Source organism: Taudactylus pleione, unplaced genomic scaffold, assembly GCF_031769625.1.
Source record: "Taudactylus pleione unplaced genomic scaffold, aTauple2 ptg000487l, whole genome shotgun sequence".
NCBI classification, from domain to species: Eukaryota; Metazoa; Chordata; class Amphibia; order Anura; family Myobatrachidae; genus Taudactylus; species Taudactylus pleione.
In genome coordinates, this window is record NW_028284889.1 from 6,413,086 (window position 1) to 6,440,882 (window position 27,797).

General features: G+C 43.2%; 1 protein-coding gene across 1 annotated transcript; it reads left to right on the top strand.

Moving 5' to 3' along the window:
* Positions 1–27,640, top strand: LIAT1 (ligand of ATE1). Its single transcript, XM_088449503.1, has 2 exons — positions 1–527; positions 26,866–27,640. The coding sequence occupies exons 1-2, from the start codon at positions 326–328 to the stop codon at positions 27,336–27,338; spliced, it is 675 nt and encodes a 224-aa protein (XP_088305629.1). The 5' UTR covers positions 1–325; the 3' UTR covers positions 27,339–27,640.
* Positions 27,641–27,797: the final 157 nt, after the last annotated feature.

Consider the following 27,797-nt stretch of genomic DNA (forward strand, 5'->3'; position numbering starts at 1 on the left):
TTTTGTCCATTCTGAACTGATTATTACTCGGGGAACAGATCACAGAGGCGGAGCCCCGCCCGGTTACCATGGAGACGCGACTCTGACTCCACGTGTGGACAGAGAGCGGGCGGCAATGAGGCGCTGCTACATGAGTATAAATCCTGGTATATAATACATGGGGGCATATGGAAAAGACATCGCAGAGAAGATAGCAGCGCCCGGAAACGAGCGGTCTGATTCTATAAACATAAGTGTATGAGAAAATCTTCTATGGGTCCAAGAAGGTTTTCAGTTACCCCGTGCACCGGACTGTAGCTGTGTTACCACCATAAGGTAGAAAACTATGGAAGCTCCTGGCGGGGACCATCATCAGGGTAAAGTGAAGCTGGGGGCTAATGGCAAGCAGCAGAGTGCCAGAGCCACAGTCCAGTATGCAGAAAGGACCATAAAGAAGACCAAGAAGAAAGAGAAATCCGACCATAAACCCAGCAATAACAAGAAGAGAGGGCACACCTCCAGCACTTCATCTACTTCCGATGAGACAGGTAAGATGTATCCTATATTAAATAAGCCATAGAATAGAATAGTTGTCACTAAGGGGGATATTTACTACAATCCACTTTTAAAATGTGGTTTTAGGGGCCCATTTATCATTCAATATTTGAGGTAAAATCCCTGAGAACACCTGTTTTCAGGGGTTTACCTCAAATACTGTGTATCCCCCAGATGTATGAAGGAGGGACTGCAGCAGGTATCTTCGATACCTGCTGTGATCCCTCCATTGCCGCTGGCAGCCGCCTCCCCCATAGGTTTCTATGGGGGATGAGATGCTGCCAAATGTACTAATAACCGGAATGCGAAGCATTCCCGATATTGGTCCCAGCAGCTAACGCCATCTGAAGATAGCGTTAGCCGCTGTAGTCTATAGGCACTTACCGCATATCAGCCAGCGGAGGGATCTCCCAGATCCCTCTGCCGGCAATGGGCGCCACTCATGTGCAGTCCGCGGGACTGCGCATGCGCAGCAGCCCAGAATGCACTCCGGCCACATCGCAAGAACGGGCTCCTTTCGGAGCTAGTCACCCTGCATGTGCTGGTTAATACATCCGGCCGCTATGATCGCATTTTGCAATGCGATCATAGACGGTACTGCAAGCCCTGATCACAATGCAAAATGCGATCATTAATAAATGGGCCCCTACGGGTGATATTTTCACCTACATTCGCATAGTGAATTTGGGAAATCTCACTTGGGAAAAAGCACTGTTCCTGCAAATCCCCTCTGCACAATTCTCACTGTGGGGGAGATGTATTATATCGGCATGTATCGTGCCGCTATAACACTTCCTGCTTTGCCTCTTTACCAAGGCGAAGCACTAACTATGAGATGTATTAACATCTCATCGGCCGGAGCCAATGCGCTGTCAGTTCCAGCCGGCTCCACTGAGCAAGCTCGGGATCTTGCAAGTAACGCGAGATCCCGTGTGCAGCGCTGATGCAGCTTTGACAGTTAATACATCTACCCCTGTATTTTTTAGAAAAAATACTGTGAGAATATGTCTGCACTTGTGCTCCTTGTCTGATCTCCTGTCCCCAGCTGGCACTTTACTGCATCTCAGCTGACTGCACCCATCAGCTGATTGGTTGTCTTCCCTCTGTGTTACCCAATCAGCAACCAGTGCAGGTAAGTTTTATAATATTTATTTTGTCTACAAACACTTCTGTCATCAGCCTGTGGTCTGTTTAAGCTGGGTGCACATTGGAGCTTTGTAGGGCCGATTTGCTGTTTTGTAAAGACAAGTCGCTTACATCGCTCAGTGTGTACGGCCAATATGTGTGCTCCCGCAATATCATACAACGTGATGTGGCAGGATGACTTCACTGAAAGATATCTTTCAAGTCGTTGGTGGTACAGATCGTACCGTGTGTATGCAGCTTTAAGGGGAATATCCTTTACGCCACTTGAAAAACTGAACATCCAGCGTTCAGTCCTTCAGGTCGCCGGGTGGGGTGCCCGCACTGAACGGCGTTCACTGAATGTCATTCAGTGCAGGAGAACGACCTCCCCATCTGCTAACATGTGGAACCTGACGAGCGTCGTCAGGTTGACCAGCATGTACGGCAGATAGTCGGGGTCGGAAAGGACCCAGCGTTCATGCGCATCGCTGGTCCTTGCCGGCTATCTATTACACAACTTTGTGAACAATGCGACCAAAACCTCCTGGTTTTGGTCAGATCGTTCAAAAAGTAGTGTAATGGATAGGCCCCTTTAGACACAATGGGGTATATTGATCATTCCTTAATTTCTACAAAAGTAGGTGAAAATAAACAGATCCATTTATAATTTATTTAATGCAGCAGTTATCACTGATATCTCCTGGTAACAGTTGTCCTACAATAATTTTCACAGTCCATACTTTAGTATTAAGATTTAGAAATTATATAATTCATAAAGTTCCATAATAGCATTTTTTCAGAACTTTTAGTGTTAAAGGGATGTAGTTAAGTTACCGGAGTCAGGAATGCCAGCTGCCAGAATCCCGACGCAGAAAGCCCGATTTGGGATTAAATATAGGCATCAGAATTTAGACGCCTATCTTTAGCCCGACGCCGAAATCCCGACAGCAGCCATGCCGAACGAAGGTAAGTGGGGTATGTTAGTTGTTAGCCACGGGGGGGGGGAAGGGTTAGGTTTAGGGACCCCTGGGGGAGATAGGGGTTAGACACCACCCCCATCCCCCCCGAGGAGGGTTAGGCTAGGGGAAGAGGGGGTTAGGGTTAGGCACCGCCAGGGGGGAGGTTAGAGTTAGGTGCGGGAAGGGGGTGGTTAGGCACCATCGGGAGAAGGGTGGGGTTAGGCACCACTAAGGTAGGGTTGGGGGAGGATAGGGGAGGGTTAGGGCACTCACCAGCCCCAGTTGGGATGTACAGCGTTTGGGCTTCCAGCGTTGGTATGTCTATTCCGTGTTAAGCTGGGTGCACACTGGGCGATATACCAGCCATTCAATCGAATGGCTGATATATCATAAGCGCGTCAGCAGGATATGTGCTCCCGATATGTCTGTGAATGACGTCGTTCAGACATATCGCATCTGCTCTGCAGCACAGCAGATGGACGATATACGTATCTGCAGATATATGGACACATCTGGCTGTGTGTACAAGCGTTCAGCCAACCACCCGTACACTTGTTGCAGGGACCGCCGGTGACTAAGAGCTGAACTGGGCGGGCAAATTCAAATGCCCACCCAGTTGTGATGTCAGGGAACATACATCGAGCGGCCGTTCGGTAAGTCTGTCTGTCTCTTCACAAACTGCCATGTACACAGCAGCTTGTGCAGCAGAAGGATCTTTTCAGATCCCTCTCTGTGTGTCCTCCCTGTCTGCGGCTGCCAGATCCACCTCCAGTTCATCTAGAGGTCTCACAGTTACAACATGTACATTTTCAAACTGAAAGTATCCAGGCTCACCCGGCTCTTGGTCATCGGACAACACAGACTTGAGGCTGCAGAAACCGGCGTGGAGCTAACACTGCCATCGCTATGCTGCAGACTCTGGTACTCTGCAGGCTCTGGACTCCACACACTGGCTTTACCAAGCCTCCTCCGGCTCCCGTACATCTGGAAGCACAGGGACAGGGGACATTAGCATGCAGAGGACACCGCCAGTGCTACTAAGAAAACCGGAGAAAAGTGACAGTGAGAGAGTAGGGTAAGGGAGCTTGCCAGCACGCTTCTACAGAAACGCACACAAAGAGGTGTGACATTGTTGCCAGTACGTAACTAGTTAAATTGTCTCTTGTTAAATTTTAATGCAGATTTTTTTTATATATATGTATATGTGTACACCTACATACTGTATTTCTTATGCAGCGCAGGCATTTTTTTTTTTGCCGAAAATGCGTTTAGGATGCACCCGGAAACTGCTGAGTAATTTCATATGCGACATATATGTGTGCGACTGAGCATGCAAAGTGCTGCGATGCAATGGGTGCAGATTGTTTCCACTCCACGTTCTGTTTACAGACTCAATTGCACACAGATGTTCAAGACGCATTTTCTGCAAAAAAAAACGCCCAGCACTATAGTGTACAGTCTAGGTCCGGCACTGGACCTAGAGAAAGGGGCGTGTCCAAGGAAAAAGGGGTGTGTCTTTAAGATGCGTCCCCCTTTTCGTCACTTTTGGGGGCTTTACGGACATGCCAGGCTGCCCCCAAACCCTGCTTGTCAGTGTGAATTGATGCTGGGCGCATGCATTCACCGGTGGTGACTGCTACACTGCAGTTTTCCCCACCCACAGGACACTGCGACTCACGGGTGGGGACAGCACCCGCAGGCTGTTTCAGCGGGGCACAGGACCTGGAGGCTCACTCACACGAGGCATCTTGCGTAGAGAGGCATATTGTGGCTAGATATATGAGGACACATCTCCTTATTTGTAAATTTCACTCCGCGGTTAAATGCCACCCCCTTTCTGAGTAAGCCATGCCCCAATTTTTGCTGTTCTACCGTGTGCCACAATTGGCAATAAAATAATTATAAATCCTATTATATTTATTGTTTTTAAGAAAAACTATGTACTTGAATTATTCATGTCAGTGCTGTTCTTTCCCTCCTACTAAAATGTACATGTTCAGCTTCTGTATAATCTGCCATAGAGTAAAATCCCCTTTCGATAATGGTACGCTAAACCTAATACTGGTTGACTCTTCTTGTTTGCACATAGCTGAATAAGGCAACATGCAGCTACATTGCTTTAATCTGAAGGACAATCATTTCAGATGCTGCCTATGTTGGTTTTATAATTTAATTGATATTTGGCAGCGAGTATTATGAACATGAATAAACAAAACTTTTATGGAGGCATCTACTGAGTGGTAAAACTAGACAAGTACAGTTACAGGGATTAATTTAAACTGTATCCTAGTCTCCAGTACAAGTCCTTTAATTCATTTACTCTTCACAATTGCAAGAAAAGGTGTAGCTCCTAAATTGTCAACTGTTTCTTGGCATTTAGTACAAGAACAGCCGGGTTTATTGATGGATTATATATGAATTAAAAACTACAAAGCTATACATGTTTCAACTACTGCCAGTAACTAAATAAAAGAGATGTGATTTCCAAAAGTGCAAACAAATTGAAATACTCTTAATTATCTGCCTTGACCATACATAGTGGCACTTACAAAGACTTGGCAGCCATGTAGTTTGCAGTGCCAGAACTCCAGACGACTGTGGGGACTATTCATGTAGCAGTGATAAACCCTTGATCAGTGATAATAGGGCTTTTCACTGCTTCCTCCTGTTTATAGAAGGGGTTACCGTGGAGAAATCTCAGATTTCTCCAGCGATGTCCCTGATTAGTGTACTAATTGTTTCCCCATACAGTAGTTTAGCTTAGAAGCAAAACTGAAAGCTTAGCTTTGTAATTTGCTTCTAAAAACAATTTGCCAGCTTAGCGTAAAATGCTTCCTGAGGGGAGAAGTGCAGCAAAGACTCCTGTCTTCCTGCCTGCTCTCCCCGCCCCCTTCTGACACCGGCCAATCAGTGATACGGACAAAGTGGGAGAGAAAAACGCTCCCCTTCTCCATATGTGACTGGAACGCTCTAATGAGAGGTTCCCGCAGAATATTGTTGAAGTGACCCAGCATATGCCTGGTCACCTTACTCTGTTCACTCCTCCTGACTTCCAATTCAGATCCTGAGCTTCAGATCAAGTTACAGTATCCAAGAGGTTTGAAGGAGAACGCCTGGCTCTAAGCTGCCTTGTGCTCCAAATGTGGCCCAGAACCTATTCTACAGAGTCATTAAAAGTGAGATTGATTTTTGAGCTTCTTAAAAGTGAAGTGTTGGCCTAGACAACACCTTAAATTGAAAGCCAATATCCTATGTTGGACTCATTAACATTAAAAACCACCTGGCCAATATATGTCTAAAGCTGAATACACACACAACGATTTTGTTACCAACGATTTTATGAACGATTATCTGTCAGATTTTTTAAAGTGTAAAACTGCATACACACACGATTTTTTTTAATGATTATCGTTAAACGATATAGTTTAACGATAATCGTTTGCAAAAATCGTTCACTTTCTGAGTCAAACGATGAACGATTATCGTTCATTGCGCGTTCACGTTTGTAGTTTGTCGTTTGTAGTTTGTAGTTCAGTCAGACTTGTCAACTCAACGATTTTCATTAAGGGAATATGCAAAAATCGTTTGTAGTTCATAAAAATCGTTCATTACACATTAAAAAATCTGACAGATAATCTGACAGAAAATCGTTCATAAAATCGTTGGTAACAAAATCGTTGTGTGTGTATGCAGCTTAATGAATGATTTTTTTTTTTTAACTACAAACGACTTTTGCATATTAACTTAATGAAAATCATTTAGTTGACAAGTCTGACTGAACTACAAAGGTGAACGCGTATGAACGATAATCGTTCATCGTTTGACTCAGAAAGTGAATGATTTTTTCAAACAATTATCGTTAAACGATATCGTTTAATGATAATCGTTAAAAAAATCGTTGTGTGTATGCAGCTTTAGGTTCCGTTCAATGCTAGTTTATTCTATTGAGTTACACAATTGGTTCGGAGAAGGACAGGAAAGTGGCTGCTAAATATAACCAGTTCAAGTGTGGTCTAAATGAACATATAAAAAAAATGAGCTAACCAGAATGTATCATCCTCCAGGGTTGCAGGAATTTATAGACAGCTGTATTACTATCTATACACGTTTAACAGAACGATTCCACCACACCGGCAATACATTTGCCTCATCTGCAATTCCAAGACTAAAAAAAATAACCTAGTGGTGCTGTAATCAATTAAAGGTATTTATTGCAGTTACAACTTTGCTGTTTTGATACAATCATGTTTTATGCTTGATCTCTATATATGATACATATGTTTGGGTGCATATAGAACAGGATAAAACTGATAATCCATTTTATGCTTATATTAAATAAAGTGATTCATTTAATCTGACTCCAGATATTTTTTTTAGTTATTTCTTTCTGCACTACATCTCCATTTTTGTGGTTGGTTGTTTAACTCCCTGGAGTATCGTACCATTTGGTTACATTTATTCTCTTTTGTAGCCTGAGCTGAAAGTTCTAAAGGAATACATGGAAGTCAATTTGATTTGAGGTTCTAATACACCATCTATATATCCATCAGAATATTGCAGGCGTTACAGTATTCCAGTTATTTCTCAATTAAGTTTTCTAGGACATTAATTTGTTGTCTTCTACCTTGGTGATATTTTGTGCTAATCACAGGACCATGCAGAACATTATTCATGGAAAACAGGACAACTAAAAGTTGAGACAACACAAAATTATATTAAAAATTGGAAAAATGCATATTCCATGTGGAGAACATTGAGTTTTTAGGACATATTGGGCCAAATGCAGGAGCTGGCACAATTCCGGTGAGATAGTCACTAGATTTAGATAGAAGTGTAATTGTAAAGTGAAACAGAAAATGCTTGTGTTATATAAGTAATGTTCATAATGAGCAGCAATTAGTTTATAGACCAAACCAGGTTGGCATAGCCTTTAGACTAACTGCCGCTTAAATCTAGTAACTATGTTGCCAGAATCGCACAGCAAATCATGGGATATTATATTTGGCCTATTGTCTCATCAAGTGGTTTGAGTATGCATGCCGCTCAAACTCAAGACTCAAGCCATCCAAAACTGACGTGTTCCTCAGGATGTTAAAATGCTGCAAATATTCTTCGGCTTTGCAAATCAGAGTTAACCTGTAAACAAGTTCCATTCATCTGGTCAGACGCTGCTCAAAATACTTGCAATACCAATAGGAGCTCTCTTGACACAAAGAAAAGGTGGCAAGAGCTTACTTCATCCATATACTTACCTTTCTAGACAGATCTTTGCTGCAGAACAGGATTACATTATCGGTGACTATGAATTATTAGGTGTCCAAATGGCATTGAAAGAATGCCGTCATTTACTGGAGGGGGCCACTGCGGTTATTACTATTTTTACTCTCTAGAGAAATTTAAAGTGGATGACTTATCCTAGCAATTTGGGAATTCTCCAGACAAATCATTCGAGTCTTCCATGATGCCTCCGAACAAGATCCTACCTAGCATCTGCAAGTTTACATTCTTTCCCGTTCTGCCTAGCAGTGTTTAGAGCAATACATTCTAATTATCAACAAGAAAACTAAGCTGAACTTCTTCCCTTGGCCAAATTTGCTTACAATAACTGAATTCACAGTTGTACTAAAAATAGCCCTTTTCCAATTACGAATATCATCCGCAATCTCTTACAACCTCTCTAGGTGAAACATATTTGAGGTCGAAGATTTACATAAAAATCCTTAAGAAGTCAAGAACCACATAGTAAATTTCAAAGAAGCTGAAAAGAGACCAAATCCAAGCAGATAAATATTGTCAAGCAGCTCCAGGTTTTGCCATACTAACAGAATATGGCTATCTACATAATTTCTGAATCTCAAAAGACCATCACAAAAATTTGCAGAAAAGTTCATAGAACCATTCCTTGTATCATCCAGTCCCATGCCTCCTACAGTGAAACGTAATTTGCCAAGTGTGGTAGGATGATGCTAAGTGGCGTTGGTGAGCCACAGATTCTGCAATGGGATCCTCCCACACAAGTTTAAAGTGGGGTGTGCCCACACCTATCCGCTGGGCCAGAAGATACAGTCCAGATGGGACTGTGACAGCCAAGTCAGGGCCAGGTGGCCAGTGGGCCAAACCTGCAAGAAGCAAGCAGGACCCTGTGACTTTGTGTTGTACGCAGACTAGCTGCCCTCAGTAGTTAGGGCTTAAGAAGTGAGGTAGTGCCCTGAATGAGGGCTAGGTTGATTGTCAGCACAAAGAAAACAGATTAAAAAAAAGACAGTAATGCATCATTTATTTGTTTAAACCCAGATAAGCTGTATGGTGACCCTTATTTGAGCAGTCAAATACTGCATCACTGACCACTGTACTGAGCAAAATACCCAAGAGCATCACACACGTAATATGCAATGAGCACATCTGGTGTTCCATATTTCCCAAATAAAACCTGTGCTATTAGGTCCTAAAACTCATGCCACAGACTGAAGCCTGTAAAAGAAAATTGCCATTAAGAACACATTGTAGAAAATATCCTAAATTCCCAATAAGTTGATGGCGAACTTCAATTATTAGAAAAGTGGAAAGGCTTCAGTTTAGAAGAACGTTATTGAAAACCCTTCGAAAATATTCACACTCCAAGACTTGTTGAACATTTCTTCCTGCACCTGTGCGTGGAAACCTTCTTTCCACAAACCAGATGCATCTAGAAGTCTCCCTTGGAGGCAGGGTGTGCTGTCACAAGAGGCAGTTACACAGACTCTGCAGCAGTGACGTAACACCTGACAGCTGTGTTATGTGACTTTCATGGACTCACTCCTAACCGGTGTGTGTGTCTTGGTTTCGATGGTTTGCTCACTGGTATTGATCACTGCAGTTCACTGACACTGTCTACCAATGCACTTGGAGGCTCTACCAAGAAAAAAATGTATCTGGTCTCACAGTGCAGGCACATCACTCCAGCTTTTTTTACCTTGTATGGACGACATCAGCAACCTCCAGCCTATTTAATTGAATCGATCCTGCATTCAATGCTTAAATATCACATGTGTGTTTCTGGCTCATGGTAACTTAAAAATCTTATTCTGTGTTCTGACCAGATCCTCCTTGTCTGCTTTTCCGCCTTAGGGGGTATCCAATTAGGCACGATAACCATAAGTTTTCTCCAGAGACAGCTTTTCGGACCGATCGCACAAATTTGCAGCTTATCGCATGTATGCGTGTTCCTGTTTATCATGCAATCGTATTGCAAAACCGGCGATAACACATTCGCATGATAATTGTTGCAGTGATGATGGGAAAAAACTACATGTGAAAACAGGTAAATCGGCCTGTACCAGTAATGGCAGCTGATTTTATACCCGCCTTAGTCTATCATGTACTGATCTCTAGCTACCTCTGCTCGGCTTCATCAGGACCACTAGAAAAGTCAATTGGACTGGAGATCTTTTTCATCAATCATGTCTGGAAGAGTAATATGTGTTTACAGTATATTTCTAAAGATCTGTTCATGTTTTTTATATTAATCTGATGAATTACTATGTTTTTTTAAAAACAAAGATATTGTTCTGCATTGATTAATCCTATAATATATAGGATTTCTTATCCAAAAATCAGAAAGGAAAATAATTGGGTGAAAATTGAATTTCCATAAACATAAGCAATTGTAAGTATTTAAAACTGGGTAATTCCAGGGCGTCGCAAAACTACTGGCTGGTGGTTAGCAGGAATGGATCTCAGTAGCTTAAAGTTTAAACGGTGACCTAGCCACCAAGTCAGTTCCAGGAAGGGGTTAACCTGCAGAAAGCCTCTCCTTCCACTCTGCATGTATCAAACTTTGCACTCTCACCTGTACATTTCCTGTGTACTCTGGGCCTGATTCAGACCCGGACGCAAGCGCTGAGCGCTCGCAACCGGGTTGATGGTGGCCCAGAGCGCATGCGTACAACGGAGCCGGCTCCGTCGTACGCATGCGCGAGACCCGGATAGCGACAGCCAATCCGTCGCTTCGGGTCTCGCACCAAAGGGGGCGTGCTGTCTATGTTGAGTGACAGCTCGCCCCCTTTGGTGGGCGGGCCGGGGAGGGTGGCTGCCCAAACGGAGACGTTCCCATGAGAACGCCTACCATTTGGGCCGGCCCCACTGACATCACAATTGATGTCAGTGGAGAGATTCCGACTCTGTTAGAGCCTAAATCTCTCTGGGGCTTGCGTCCACGAGACCCTACCACAAGGGTCTCGTCGCAAGCCCAATGGTCTTGACCATCGCGAACATCAACCTGCCGCTCGCTATAGCTGTGGGTGGTCACCCACAGCTATGCGAGCGGCCAGGAGGCCGCACAAAAAAAAAATCAAAAAACGCCCTGATTCAGAGCGAGCGCTCTTTCAGAGCGTCCGGCTCTGAATCAGGGCCTCTGTCTGTGTTTTTGCCAGCTGAACCTATTGGATGTTTCAGTGCATCTAGTTGTCTCTGTGTCTTTAAGAAACAGATTCCAAATACTCACCTTGAAAGGCAGCTGGCCTGGCACCTAGGTGCACGGAAACATCTATTTGTGTCATCAGCAGAAAAGCAGAATATAATTGCTGGCAACAAACTAACAAGACGTTTATTGCGATGTGAGGCCAGCAGATGGCACTGAAGTCATTAAAGAAAAATGTTGTGGTATATATATTTGCTGCTTGTCTGGTCATACCAAAGAAAAATGTTGTGGTATATATATTTGCTGCTTGTCTGGTCATACCAAGCAATTGTAATTTTTTTTTTTTCCCATTGAAATTGGAATTAAGATTTTTACAGCTAGTGAAATTACATATATTATGTTTTCAATCTTTAATATAATTAAATCTGCAGATTTTTTTTTATACCATTACATATAGGACACGTCCCTCCATTTATGGATTTTTCTATTATACTTTGTCACAATTAGATACAATAGACTCAAATGGATTAATTGTCAATATAAATAGCCTAATTTACATTGTTGGTGATGTACAGTACATAGTTGTTTTGGGTAAAAACAAAGCAAGTGTCTATCACTTAGGCCAGATATTTTCAACCGCTGTGCCGCGCTTCACGGTTGTGAAGTGTGCCGCAGCGCTAGAGCCGCCAGTCATATTAAAGAGCTGCGGACCGGGCAGAGCTGGGCTCCTCTGAGAGGCTCAGGCACGCCTGGGCCGTGACCTGCCTGAACGCGGCATCGTGACGTCACAGGTCAGGCACGCATGCCGCTTTGCCTGCCTGGCCTGCCTGCCCGCCCCAACAGAGTCTCAGCCAGTCCTTCCCTCCCGCTCGCGGCCAGCCACCCCTTCTCTCCCTCCCGCCTGCGGCCAGCCAGTACCCCACCTTCGCCCGCGGTTAGCCACCCAGCCAGCCCTTCTCTCCCTCTCACCTGCGGCCAGTGAGTACTACCCACCCGCGATCAGCCACCCCTTCTCTCCCACCTGCCCGTGGCCAGCCAGTACATCTCTCCCTCCAGTGGCCAGCCAGCCCTTTCCTCCTAGCCACCCGTGACCAGCCAGCCACTGCTGACAGCTCTGCACGTGAGAACCTGCAGCCGATGACAGGCAGGTAAGTCTAAAAAATATAGATACACCAAAGACAAAAATAATTCCTTTATGGGGCACTCACGGACTAAAAATCTAAATCATTTGACAGTAATAATGTCAATTGAATTGAGGAATTGTCATGCATATTTAAAATGTAACTTTTATTAATACGAATGATGAATTGTAAGTAGTCCGCGAAATATAATATTACAATTCAAAAACAAAAATCATATTAATAAAATTGTGTTGCCACTAAAATGTACTGTGTATTTATTATGTACTATTATACTACCTCTAAATGGTCATATATCTAGGTGTCTGTAACACTGGGGACATAATCATTATTCACTTATCTCATGATAAATTGGATAATATCCCAAGGGTCCATGAGATATTATCATCTGCCTTCATAATCATGAAAAATTCACAGGGTGGAACATGAATAATAATCGTTATCACAGTCTCCTATACATCTAAGTTATCGGATGTATAGTATTGATAAAGATGGTGATAGACTGCCACTATTGAATACCCATGGGTGAACTCCCAATTATCCTGAATCTATGAAACCTCTTACAAAAGTGTCTGGAATGAATAATACCCACTGATAGATGATTGTATTACATTAGTCTATCAGAATTATCATATAATATGAATAGACCAGATATATCCGCATGATCCCAACAAAAGATGAGTTTATATTGGTTTTCCTTCAGTTGCCATCTGAAATCAGCGGCTTATGATAGGTGTTATAATATATCAAGGATCAATATTATAAATATCTTTGGGTGATTCACAGGTTTACATAATAACAGAGTTCAATGTATCTCACTGTATCCCATTTTTCAATGTTTCAAATACAATATTGTGCTTTATTAAATATGTTCCATCCTATAGGCCAAACATCATCCACATAATCTCAGCAGTAGATAACCATATATTAAATATACTGTATTTCCTACAAATGCCGTCTGAAATTAGCGGCTGATGATGAATATTATAATGTATATCAGAGATCAATATTTTTGTCTCTCATAGATCTCTTTATTATCTTTAAGTATAAATACATTTGCCATCAGATTTATGTTCTTAGTCAGTGAGAGCTCCAGGCGTCTATCTAGATATCCCTAGGTGATTTGTGGGTTTGCACTGTACTGGCAGAATTCAGAGTGTCTCACTGCATCTCATATCACAACATGTCAAATACAATGTTGCGCTTTATTATATAGTGCATGTGCTCCGTCCTGTGCTCTCAATCATCTAGTCCCACTGTCTAACAGACACCCTTCATTCACAGTATCATATCTTTCATGGTGGTTAAACAAACACAAACATATAACACATGTAAAACATAATACACGCGGGACAGCGTGCACCGCGTGTCTCCTGACGTGTGTTTCGCTACAACTGCTTAATCATAGGATTTGATCTATATAGTAAAGCGCAACATTGTATTTGACATGTTGTGATATGAGATGCAGTGAGACACTTTGAACTCTGCCAGTACAGTGCAAACCCACAAATCACCTAGGGATATCTAGATAGACTTGCCTGGAGCTCTCACTGACTAAGAACATAAATCTGATGGCAAATGTATTTATACTTAAAGATAATAAAGAGATCTATGAGAGACAAAAATATTGATCTCTGATATACATTATAATATTCATCATAAGCCGCTGATTTCAGACGGCATTTGTAGGAAATACAGTATATTTAATATATGGTTATCTACTGCTGAGATTATGTGGATGATGTTTGGCCTATAGGACGGAACATATTTAATAAAGCACAATATTGTATTTGAAACATTGAAAAATGGGATACAGTGAGATACATTGAACTCTGTTAATATTATGTAAACCTGTGAATAACCCAAAGATATTTATAATATTGATCCTTGATATATTATAACACCTATCATAAGCCGCTGATTTCAGATGGCAACTGAAGGAAAACCAATATAAACTCATCTTTTGTTGGGATCATGCGGATATATCTGGTCTAATCATATTACATGATAATTCTGATAGACTAATGTAATACAATCATCTATCAGTGGGTGTTATTCATTCCAGACACTTTTGTAAGAGGTTTCATAATTTCGGGATAATTGGGAGTTCACCCATGGGTATTCAATAGTGGCAGTCTATCACCATCTTTATCAATACTATACATCCGATAACTTAGATGTATAGGAGACTGTGATAACGATTATTATTCAAGTTCCACCCTGTGAATTTTTCATGATTATGAAGGCAGATGATAATATCTCATGGACCCTTGGGATATTATCCAATTTATCATGAGATAAGTGAATAATGATTATGTCCCCAGTGTTACAGACTCCTAGATATATGACCATTTAGAGGTAGTATAATAGTACATAATAAATACACAGTACATTTTGGTGGCAACACAATTTTATTAATATGATTTTTGTATTGTAATATTATATTTCGCAGACTACTTACAATTTTTTTTTTTGTCATTAGTATTAATAAAAGTTACATTTTAAAATGTATGACAATTCCTCAATTCAATTGACATTATTACTGTCAAATGATTTAGATTTTTAGTCTGTGAGTGCCTCATAAAGGAATTATCTTTTTCTCTTTGGTTTATCTATATTGTGATACAAATTCCAGGGTGCAACTCCTTTCAAAACAGTGGTAAAACTTGAAAGACATTATGTGCACTATATAATATGATTTATGACATCTGTTAGGATAAGGAAGGACTTGTAAAATATATACGTTTATTCATACAATAATATCTGTGCGGATAAACTCCTTTCTGTTTTGAAGTCTAAAAAAATGTAAATTTATTTTTGATGTGGTAGCCAGTATGATTTGATTTTGTGGGGAGCAATGTGTTTTGTTTTGTTTTTTTTTCTGTGGGGGCCTATGTTGTTGTTTTTTATGTGGGGGGCCTATATTATTTTTTTCTGTAGGGGCCTATTTTATTATTTTTCTATGGGGGCCAATGTTATGTTTTTTATGTGGGGGCCAATGTATGTGTGTGTTATTTCTTTGGGGCCATTGTATGTGTGTTTTATTCCTGTGGAGGCCAATGGGTATGTTTTTTCATAGGTCGCGCACGCCGCATCTCCAGATAGTGTGTCTTGGCTATTTTAAAATCTTGCCTAGTGTGCCTCTAGTTGAAAAAGGTTGAAAATCACTGACTGAGGCAAATGCAGAGGGGGGGTTGCCTGGAAACCCCCCTCCCAGACCGTGACCACAATAGCAATAGTACAATTTTACTGGAGCTGCAAGATTTCCTAAGTATCACAAATGAAATAATTGGTACCTCCATGGCTCTTTTAAAGTGTGTCAGTAGGTAATGAATATACCTGGGCACCAACTAGGAGATCTGGAAAACATGTTAGCGGTGCTCTGCCATCAACCATCTATAAGGGTAATTATTAATACTGTATAACCTACACTATCCAGTGCAAAAGGAGACAAATGTGTACATATATGTCCAGGATTGGTGCTAGGTCCTCTGCTGCTCCCCCAGACTCTCAGACTTGCTCCAATTCTCTGGAATCGTGGCCACATCTGAAATAAAAACATTCAGCTCAGGCAGAATGGCCCTACTGCTGCATCTAGTGGCTTACTGTGATCACTGGCCCTGTATATGTCAGAATTATGACACACACTGCACTTTGTATCATGCTTATATATAGCTGGTTAAGTGCTAATTATTCCCTCTTCATGGACTGTCCACACTCACTCTAAAATCAAACATTTGGAAACCTCTCTCTAGAAATCCTGCATATGCCTCTGACTTGCAATTCTCAAAAAAAAGGCAGAAGAAAACAGGACAGGTATGCTCTGCAGTCTCTCACTGAACAATAGTTACACACATGCTAACATGCCTCTCTAACCCTTGAATCTGATTTAAATAATCTCATCTTGCAAAACCACATTTGTGCACATGGGTGCATAACTGGAGATCTAGGGCCTGATTACGTGCGTAATCGCAGTTGCGGTCGCTGCCGAATCAGCTGATTGTCACACCCAACTGTGATTGGGACTGCCAGTGCGTTTGAACACCGTTGCAGGGGCATGCATAAATTGGCCGTTGCGATGCCTTATGCAGCTTGTGTGCAACGAGGTTAGCAATACCTGAGCAAGGTCTGAACTTGTACAAGTGTGCTTGGGCTGCAATTGTACTCATTGTTACCGATGGTTTCACAGTCTTGCAAAGTATTTCGGATGTGTGCAAGGTAAGGTGGGCGTCCTTATGTTAGGCTGCGTATGGCATAGCGATCACAGACATTAGCATATCTTCGCAGTGAGACTGCGTGCATAATCGCGATAGCGATCGCAGTTGAGATCCGTACTGAATCAGGCCCCTAGTCTGCATGCAGCAACGTAAGCCATGATTCACCCAGATCCTACCATCAATCTTTATATAGTAAAGTAAATGTTACATCACCCACAAACATCACCATCTTGTTTTTTATATCCATGTGCAGCCTGGTAAAAATTGGTGAGTGTGTTCTACTGCTCTTAATGTAAAGAACCCTTACAGTGTATAAATTATTCTTTTCTTCGAACCACAAGGATTGATCTCGTGCCCTGTGCAGGACTTTACAATGAATAGGCTGTCACAGAATATTTTGTATGGGCCATCAAAATATTTATGCAGAGTGGCCATATACCACCATTTGATGTCAATGGGCGTGATTCAGCAGCGGACACAATGCTGATATTTATACAGTTTCAGTGATTGTTTACCATTGCGCATGCATATAAGTTGCACTGTGCATGCATTGTGATTGCACTGCGAGTATGCATGTACAGAGAATCCTGTAACATGAGTGATAGGCAGTAGTTGTAACTGGGTGCCTTGAGGACCGTGGTTGGGAGACCCCCTGCTTTAGACACTAGATGCTATTCAGGGAAACTAATATGTATTTTTTCACCCAACCAGCTGTTTCGCCGTTAAAAACAAATTGTCACTTTATATCCTGCTGCAGAAATTGCTGAAAATAATTGCTTTTCACAAATTGTAGATAATTAAATAAACCCCCATGGCTCTATTACATTTGTGAATTGCTTTTATTTACCTACGATTTATGCATAGTGTACACTCATTATTAATCCAGTTATTTAGCTGCTATCAAAAGTAACGTATTGTGATATAACTGGAGCTTAAGCTCTGTAAATGTCAGTGGTGCATTGTTAGGTGCTGGATTTAGGGTCCACACACAGCTTCCATGGTAAACTAAATAAATGGAGCTTTACTTGTCAGCATAAATCAAATGGAAGATATCAAACAACCTAGCCCCCATTCAGGGAAACAAACTCACTTCTTGAGCCCTCACTATCCTTGGGCAGCTAGTCTGCAAACATAGGGCCTGATGTTTGGCCACTGTGCATGCGCCGCATCCGGCATGCGCGAGCCCCGCCGAGCGACTGAACTTCAGTCGCTGCGGGGCTCCCTACAAGATGGGGCGGCTGTCGATGGTGAGTGACAGCTCGCCCCGTTTTGTAGGCGGGTAGGGAGGATGGCTGCACAAACGCAGGCATCCCCTTAGGAACGCCTGGCGTTTGTGGGAGGACCTACTGACATCACTAGTATGAGTCAGTGATGTCAGTAGTGGACTTCCTGCTCTATTAGAGCAGGGAGTCCATCTGGGCTTGCGAAAGCCGAGACCCTACCCCAGGGTCTCGTTGCAAGCACGATGGTCGCGATAATCGCGACAGTCTCCAGGCCACTCGCACAAGCTTTCGCTGTCACAGCTGCTCACATGTACAGCCTCACAATCTGGCCTGCTTCCTTGCAGGTAACATAGGCTCCAGCCTACTCCCATTCACATAGCTCAGTCCCAGTGTTTAGTGGCCTTCCCTGTCTCCCAGGTCTAGGCTCAGGCCTCCTGGCCCTCAATGGGTTGCTAGCACAATGAACTCTGGCCCTGATTCAGAGCCGGACGCTCTGAAAGAGCGCTCGCTCTGAATCACTGCGTTTTTGTTTTTTTTGTACGGCCTCCTGGTTGTTCGCATAGCTGTGGGGGACCACCCACAGCTATAGCAAGCGGCCAGGTTGATGGTCGCGATGGTCAAGACCATCGGGCTTGCGACGAGACCCTTGGGGTAGGGTCTCGTGGCCGCAAGCCCCAGAGAGATTTCGGCTCTAACACAGCCGAAATCTCTCCCACTGACATCACTCGTGATGACAGTGGGGCCGGCCCCAAACGGAGGCGTTCACATGGGAACGCCTCTGTTTGGGCAGCCACTCCCCCAGCCCACCCACCAAAGGGGGCGTGCTGTCACTCAACATCGACAGCACGCCCCCTTTGGTACGAGACCTGGAGCGACGGTTTGCCCGCGAGTGATGTCAGTGGGGCCACCCCTAAACGGCAGGCGTTCACATGGGAACGCCTCCATTTGGTTAGCCACCCCCCTGGCCTGCCCACCAAAGGGGGCGAGCTGTCACTCAACATCAACAGCTCGCCCCCTTTGGTGCGAGAACCGAAGCGACAGAGTGCCCGTCGCTAGCCGGGTCTTGCGCATGACAGAGCCGGCTCTGTCGTGCGCATGTGCTGTGGGCCACCATTGACCCGGTTGCGAGCGCTCAACGCTTGCGACCGGGTCTGAATCAGGCCCTCTGTCTGGCTTCCACTATCCCATTTGGGCTGTCTGACTTCTCCAGCCCCACCTGGGCTCTGTCCACAAGGCAGCATCTATGTGTGTTCCTACACTCCTTTTCTTCTCTGTGTGGGGGATCACTCCTGTCCCACAAAGAATCTGCTGTTTTCCAGCGCCCCCTCTGGTGATAGTCACAATATGTTAAAGTTTTTTAGGTAAAGAAACAAGATGGATTACTTGCTTAGCTTCTTAGTTTACAGTATGTTTTAATTCAGTAATTTGCAGTAGTTAGTCTGAGGTGGAAATCTCCTAGGACTGGGACACGAATGGCAACTTTGTAGCATAGATTAATTAGTACTGGTAAATAATATGCAGAAAACCAAAAAGCTATCAGCAGCCTGCAGCATTTCATAACTGACCTGCTTCAATTAATATTGGGCAGGTTTCTGGAGTGCTAATTTTCTATGCTACACCTGAAGGACGTTATGCTCCTCAACCCAGCCGATAGGACCAGATTATTAATCAATTAGCTTCTCAAGCCTCCAAATAAAGTCTACTGCTGGATTTTAAAGTGAAACTCTTTCTCTAGAAGAAGAGGTCACTGGTTAATCCTTTGGGGTTTATGTAATAGGGGGTGCGACCAGAGTCAGCAACACAAATCCCGAGGGCCCGGTACACTGATGTCTCTGGGGGCTGCACCTTCTCACCACTACCCCTGACCTCACCCATCTCTCCCCTGCATGTATGATATGTGAAGCATGAGAATGTTAACTGAAACATATGCCAGCCTTTAAATAAAGTAAAAATACACTATGATTTACCACACTGTCTCTCTCTCACTGATGATGCAGGCTATAGTTCTTGTCTGCCGTCTCTTGCAATGTCTTCTTGATGACAGTGCTGTGGATGCCTCAGGAGTAGGAGGAATGGCGTCTGCAGCCAGGCCCACAGTACTCCTCACCTTTCTCAAATTCAGCCTCTCCTCACCATCCTCGGCCCAGCAGCTCCCATCACCTTCCTCTGTCCCTAGCCCCATCACCTTCCTCTGCCCCCAGCCCAATCACCTTCAGCTGCCCCTTCATCTTCCTCTATCCCCAGCCCATATCAGCTTCCGATGCCCCCTTCTACCCATTCACCCATCATGTTCCCCTGCCCCAGCCCCTATTCCTCAACCATCCCCTATCCCCTCAAGGAAGTGGATAGATCTCCTTCAGTTTTTGTATACTGACGTTATCAGTTACTGTCCAACATTATTCCCTACTATCCATGTGGGCATAGAGGGGGAGTATAAGCTTTGTGTGCCACCGAGCCTGAAGCGTAGCGAGCCCGCGAGGGGCCAAGTTTCTTTTTTTTGGTAGACTGTGGACATGGAACCGCATATCCGCCCTCACTGTACGTCACTTCCAGGTACAGAAACTGAAGGGGAATTATATATGTCCTTCCCCTCAACACCGCAGCGGCACAGCCTGCCTGACGTGCAGCGACATGACCTATGATGTCATGCTGCCATGTTGCTTACTTAAAAGTAAGGCCCAGGCTGCAGCTGAGCCACCTGAAAGAACCCAGCGATGCCCGGGCCAGGATACAAGGGACACTGAGCTGGGGCTATGGGTCCCAGCGGCTGCAGCCCGTCTGCTGGAACAGAGTCCTCCGTCCGCGGCCCCATCTTGTGCCCTTCCAGTCCTGGGGACCCCTCGGGGGCCGGCACGGGTGTTCCCTTAGTTCCCGCCCCCTGTCACCGGGCCTGGGTGCGACTTGCAGCCACTGTGGGAACACTCCTATGAGTTTTCCTGTATTTTTTAATCTGCAATCATTTTCAAGGCAAAACCAAGCTGGTCTCTTTCAGTGCTAGCTGTTTATGCAGGAAATCGAACCTCCTGTCTGGGTTACCTAGGCCTCCCCCCTTTTTCTTCTATTCTCATCCCCCAGCCATAGTAGCTGCTGAGCAGCTCAAAATCAACAAGCCCCAAGCATGCTCAGCTAGTCCTAAGTGAGGCAGGAAGCAGTGGTGATCACTGAGGACAGGAACAGTCTGGTGTAGTGTACATACGGTAGCTGTGACCACGGATGGACTGGGGTTGCAAAACAGCCCTGGTATAAATCCCTGTGCACGAGGCAGGCCACGCCCCAGTCTGATGAGGCCATAACAACGCGTGTATGTGGTTTGGCCGCATGCCCCTGTCTCTCAGTATCCTGGCTAAGCAGTGCTCCAGGAGGTGGTACTGCTCAGCCAGGGTTTCAATCCGGACCGGCCCATCAGGCCATCGGCCCTTCTGGCATTTGCTATAAGTGCCAGTTAACCAGTCCGGCCCTGGCTGTGACAATATTTTTGGTTGAGGCCCTTAATACCCTAATCCAGCCTTACAGCCGACAATCCAGCACAAGCAATGACCACAGGGAAAAGCACACATTCTACAAAACTGCAAATTACAAATATCTTTCTAACATTTGGAACCGAAGATTCAAGACAGTGTGTACAATAAGGGGGCATGGTCACAGTACACAGGGGTCATGGCCATTATACATTTGGGTCTTTCCACATTCCCAAGGGCATACTAAGCATTTTGGAGGTGCTTGCCCATCCCCAGCCCTGTTCATCACCTAGTGGGACATGTCTTCTAGCTTATAAGACTTGTATGTGAAACAACAGGCCACCAGAATTGGGATAATTAGGTTCTATGTACTCATGCTCCACCTCTAGTAGTCTCTGTGAGGAGGGACACTGCAATACCATAACCAATACAGGAAAGGAAGAGTAAATATTCTCCCTCCCCAATGTCTCAATCACATAGTCTGCAGGAAGATAAGCATGGTGAGATCTATTTCTGTGCATTTCTACATACAGTTATTGATTGTAAAATAGTGACTACAGCCGGGCATTGGGCAGATAGGAGAGATATGCAGGGTCAGGAGATGAGGTTAGAGCCTAGTGATCTTTGATAATCATCTCATCTTGTGAAGAAGCAGCAAAATCCACACAAATATATATAATTTTCTCTCTTTCCTCATGTCTCTCTTTCCTCCTCTTACACCATCTCTCTCTACCCCCTTATATCAGCACTTCATTTTATTATATAGATTACCGTTCGCATTACCTTTTTTTTTTTCTCTACAAAGTCTTTTTTCTTTCTAAATGTGGCCTGTGCATTCTTTTTTGTCTTTATCCTTTCTTCTACACCAGTGGTGGGGAACCTTTTTTCTGCCGAGGGCCATTTTGATATATACAACATTATTCACGGGCTTTGTGCAGGCCACACACCCTCCGTGTGACTTCACATGGGGTTGGGACCACAATTGCCAGTGATTACAGCAATACCTGGAGCATCCTGAGGATGCTCCGGGGAGCTGTAAGGGCAGCAGTGTGACTGTCTGAAGCATCCTAAGGACACTCCTGGTACACTGCTACATAGATTGTGGTAGTAGGGTGCCATACTAGCACCCTGCTAGCCAGATGAGGCTAGCAGAAAAAAGCATTGAGGGCCAGACCAAAAGGTTCCGCTGGCCTTATACGGCCCCTGGGCCTGAGGTTCCCCATCCCTGTTCTACACGGTTCACAACCAAAAATGTATAACAATGTTGTGAAATTATTGCTGACTTTCAGGAGTTATCACTGGCACAGGTGGGAGGAGTCAAAGTTCACACCAAGAGCCTAAATAAAGAACAAGCCATAACTGCTTTAACACTTGCTAAAGCGGTTATGAGCTCCATTCAGTATTTAGTAAACAACGGTAAGCCGTAAAGCTGTTTGTGACTGTACTGCTTGCGCCATCTACAAATAGTGTTAGCTGTATGGGCCCCATTGCCATCAATTGGGATCCTAGCTATAGCTTTTCCAGCTTCAGTGAAGCTCTGCTGAGTCCTCGCCGGGTGAAGATGGATGTTGCGCATGCAAATTTTTAATTAGCACATTGCTGGCAACATTAGACTTCTGGCAACACAGTGGAGGCCAGAGCAGAGGAGGTGGGCACCACTGGACCTCTCCGGAGAGGTAAGTTATGTTAAATACAGGCGGCATATTCATAATATCACTGTGATGCTACATGAAATATCCTGCCTACAATTAGGAATTAGCATGCAATCTACATATTCCTATATACAGAAAATGAATACGTATATCATAGCGCTTGATAAAATATATAAGTCAAATACAATTTATTTGTTCATATAATTCAACCATTTAATCACACCCACAGACTTTATAAAGTTAGGAATTTTAACCAAAACCTTGTATTACAGGTTGTCTCCCATACTGTATGCAGAATGCTTGGGACCAGGGGTATTTTAGATATCGGAATATTCCATATTTTGGAATATTTGCATACCATAATGAGATATCTTGGGAATGGGACCCAAATATACACACAGAATGCATTTATGTTTTATATATACCTTATACACACAGCCTGCAGGTCATTTTATACAATAATTTTGTGACTCAAACAAAGTTTGTGTATATACATGAAGGTAATTTTCTACAATATTTTATATTAAGTGTGCCTTAAACAAAGTTTGTGTACATTGAACCATCAAAAAGCAAAGGTTTCACTATCTGTCATGCAAAAAAAAAAATCCGTATTTTGGAATATTTTGTAATATTTGGTTATGGGAGACTCAAACTGTAATTATCAGCTACAAATCTCTCAATCACACCTCTCCTTCCTACATCTCCAGCCTCATTTCCTCACATACTCCCTCACGCTCTTTGTTCTGCTAATGACTGCCACCTCTTCCTGATGACCACTTCCCACTCTTGCATTCAGAATTGTTCCTGGGTAGCTTCAATTCACTGGAACGCTGTCCCATGCTCTGTCAGACTTTCATTCAGGCTTCAAACATGTCTGAAATCTTCCCACCCAATTTGGCTAACTGTGCAGTCTCTGTCTTCTCCTTCTCTGCTTGTTTCTCCCTTCCAGGGCCTGACATGGGAACTATGCCGCCCCGTGCCGGCCCCAACCCTAAACACGTGACTTCATGATGTCCCGTCTAGGGGACGGGGCTGCCAGCTCTAGGATGTAGAGCAATGCTCGGTGTGTTCTATGGACGCTCTTGGCTACTGGCTACAGGGTGCCGTTCCAAACGGGTGTAGTAGGTATTACTGCTGGCAGCGGAAGCCTGGCAGAGGTGAAGATCCCGACTGCTATTTAGGTAAGTATCGCTAACCTAATTCCCTACCCTAACCCTACCCCCCCTCTAATTGCCTAAACCTAAGCCCCCTTCCCCGTTGCCGAAAACATAAGTCTCCCGGGGGGGTACCTAACCCTAACCACCGGTGACCAAATTCTTTTGAGTAGGTTGTTTGAACAGATGCAGTTCTGCGATCTGTTGAAAAATTGGACACGAGTGTAAGCATATATTGGGTGCTGATTCTGCATCCAGGTCTCCAGTAGGGGATGTAGTTATGAGACCGGCGGCACCTAAATCCCGACGGGGGAAGCCTGACAAGGGACTTAAGATAGACGTCAAAATACTGACACCTATTTTAATCCCGACTCCGGGGAGGGTTAGGCTACCAAAAAGGGAGAGTTAGGGGGAGAAGAGGGGGGAGGGGGTAAGTATACTTACCCGACTCCTGTCGGGATACCAACCATTTGGATGCCACTGTCGGTAATGTGACAGGAGGCATCCCCCCGACAGCCGGCATTACATACCAATTCCCCCCAGTAGGATTGTGTCAACAGTCTGGTCTGGTGTTAGATCACTTAAGATTGGTAAACACTTGTCCAATCCTCGGTCATGCAGAGTCTTATCAGATGCATAATTTGCATTAGCCATTGTTTCTTAGTTATAAACTGCAGATAAAATGGAGGGAGGTGTCTGTAGGGGTAAGGGTGACAGGCCATAATTTGTTATATAGTCCTTACCTTTAGATATTATTCAGATTCTTTTTGTAAAGATGATGCTGTTCAGGACCTTATTGGAAAATGTAATCTAAAGTACACATCTGTAGTTTTTACCCAAAATCACTTAAATAAAGCAGGAACTACTCACAGTATAAAAAATGTCACCACAAAATGGCTGCCAGTAGCTGGGCATCCTTTATATAGGGATGTGACCTGCATTGTGACATCACAATGCATACAGGCAGCAGCTAGAGAGAGCTGTAGCTTAGATCAGTTCTAGGACCAGATGCCCTGCAGCAGCACTGGTGAGAATACGGTAGAAAGCCAGGGCTCAGGAGATGGCAGTGTTACTCGATGCAGGGAGAGGGCTGGGCCCCATAGCATCACCTACCTTAGCTATTTCCTTGCATGTGAGTGGCAGCTGGTCTGCCAAAAATTGTATGAGTGTGTACAGTGACACACTCCTTTTAGTAGTTTGCTTTAGCTGATGCAGATTTGTAAAATTGTTCAGGAGTGTAGGGTGTATGCATGTGTCCTGCTACAGCTTTGTGGTGTAACTCGATTTTTTTAAATCACTTGTGGTGATGCACAGAGCCAAAATTAGGAAAATCATGTCAGCTTCCAAATATATATGGACCCAACTGTAAGTGTATCTGCCATATGCATAGAGTAAATCTGGTGTAGATCTGTACATATTTTGCAACTTTGCACATGTTTTTGTTTTTTTCTAGTGAATGCATTTTACATCAACATTAACCCCCTATGACCCTATAACACATAATAATCTAAAATAATATTTAAATAGTTACCTGGTATTCTGTAAGGAGGTCGACACTCACAATGCTCCCAGTGGGATGCCGGCACAAATTATAGCACCCACACAGGCAAAATGCTCTAACTAGCCTTACTCCTGTATTGGAAACCTGGTGCCGGCATAGTAAGGTCAACCTACTATGGTGGACGAGTCTCGACCTCCCTAAGTAACCCGATTACCTCATATAGGGGCCTAATTATACTTATTTGCCCCGTTTATTATAATTTATTTTTGTAGCCTATTGTGGCAATAACAAATTGTGTAAGAGGAATGTTTATCAATATTTTCATGCAAGAACACAGGCTCCCTCCTTACGCCATCGTATTACACCAGAATTCGGGCCCAGCTCAGCAACTATACATGCACAACCAGCAGGGGCTACACATGTGCAATTGGTTAATTATCGGAGAGATTAAAAAAAAAAAAAAAAATAGCAAAATGCAGCTGATCTCCGATATCTGCTGTTACTCCCTTGATAAACAGTCCTGATGGACAAAAATGCAGAAACACCTGAAAAAAGGCTTTTTTGGAGGGTTGTGGAAGAAGAAAGAGGATGCTATTTTAAGGGCGCAACAAACAGCTGCCAGTAGTCTAATATCTTATTCTTAACAAGGATATCACCACAATTCTAAAAAACAATCGATGTCAAAGGAACATATAACGGTTTCTTTCAAATACTCATCTGGAATTTTCTTATGAAATGTTGGGGTCATAAGAAAATTCCAGATGAGCATTTGAAAGAAACCGTTATATGATCATACTCATACCATACAGTGTGAGTTTTGGTACGCAACTTTTTAAAAAAGTGTTTACATTGAAAGGCTGTCCATAAGGAAAGATACCTTTATATGTTTACACAACCTTTGAGAAGAAGTGAGTTGGGGTACGCCAATTCATCAAAGAAAAATTTCAACATGAAAGTTACCATTCAGGACGTTATTTAGACATATTTATGTATACAGATATCTCATTCGCACAGTTATATTTGTGTAACATCATATACAGCGCCACAGCTCTTGTGTCATATTTTTTGGAGGGTTGACTGCATTTGTGGGCTTAATAAATAGGTTCCTAAGCATCCTTTTTTATATGGATATATTTTACACACATATTTTCATCTATTTTGACCCTCCTTTGTTATGCAAATACACCCATGTGAACATCCTATACCTATACTATACTTAGATGTTGCCCAGAGCAACCAATTAGATTCTAGCTATTATCTTCTAGAAGGTGCTAGTTAAATGTTAAGTAGAACCTCATTGGTTGCTATGGGCAACATCTCCACTTCTAAAAACTCTCACTTTAGTAAATAGTCCCCTAGGATAGGGATCAGTTATTTATTTACAGCAAAAATTTCAGTGTGATCCACGAGGCATTAAATAACTGTATGAATGAAAACTATCATTACTGTATGGAATATGCAGATATACATATATACAACTTTTAATGCGAACATTCATTTTGCAGAAAAGGGCATCAGAAAGAACATAAAGAATCAACCAACCATTCCCCCATCTTCAGAGCTACAGGTAACTATCATCCGGGACGCCAATGGCAAATCGGATGAGCTAAAAAGCAAGAAAGAGATTACATTTGCTGACACTGCCTGTTTACCTTCCATAACACAAGAAGGTACAATGAATGAGAGTTTGCGGTGGGAGGGAGTTCTCAATGACCCAAATGCAGAAGAAGAGAGAATCTGCCAATATAAAATCAACAGGCGAAAACGTTATCTGTTGGCTGCTCAGAAAATCTCCACTGATGCTTTAACTTCATCGCAAGCGCCAAGGGACCCACCTCATGTAGGTCGAAAGCAAGACCCATGTGCAACTGTGGACTGTGGTACTAAATCCACAAACAAGACTGATTCAGAACAAACAAGTCATGCAAAGCTGAGCTCCAATGTTCCACAGATTCCACTGCTAAGCAAAAGGATTTAGAAATGGTTTCTAAATATGTTGTTTTTATAATTGTTAAACCTAAAGAGTAAAAGTATTTTAACTCCAATATACAAAAATAATACTTGTTATTATTTTCTTACCCACCTTCAAGAGAAACATTTGATTATGATTTAGCAATTTCAATTCATACATGTGTGGAACAAATGTTTAGCTCTATATGAAGAATACACATGATTTATTTCAGATAAGGATGTAATGGTACTATCCATGTTGTGTAGTGTATTTTTTCTGATGTGTTTTTTTGTACATAGAACAGCAACATTAAAATTGTGCTGAATTTGTTTCACATTAATAATTTTTATTTAGGGAACCATGTAAAAAACAGATGATCTTATTATCTCCCACATTTACTATTGTAATTTCCTTCTTATTGGTCTTCCTGTACCAGGAATTTTCCAACCTGGTTGCATGTACTGTACAGAAAACAAAATAAAATAC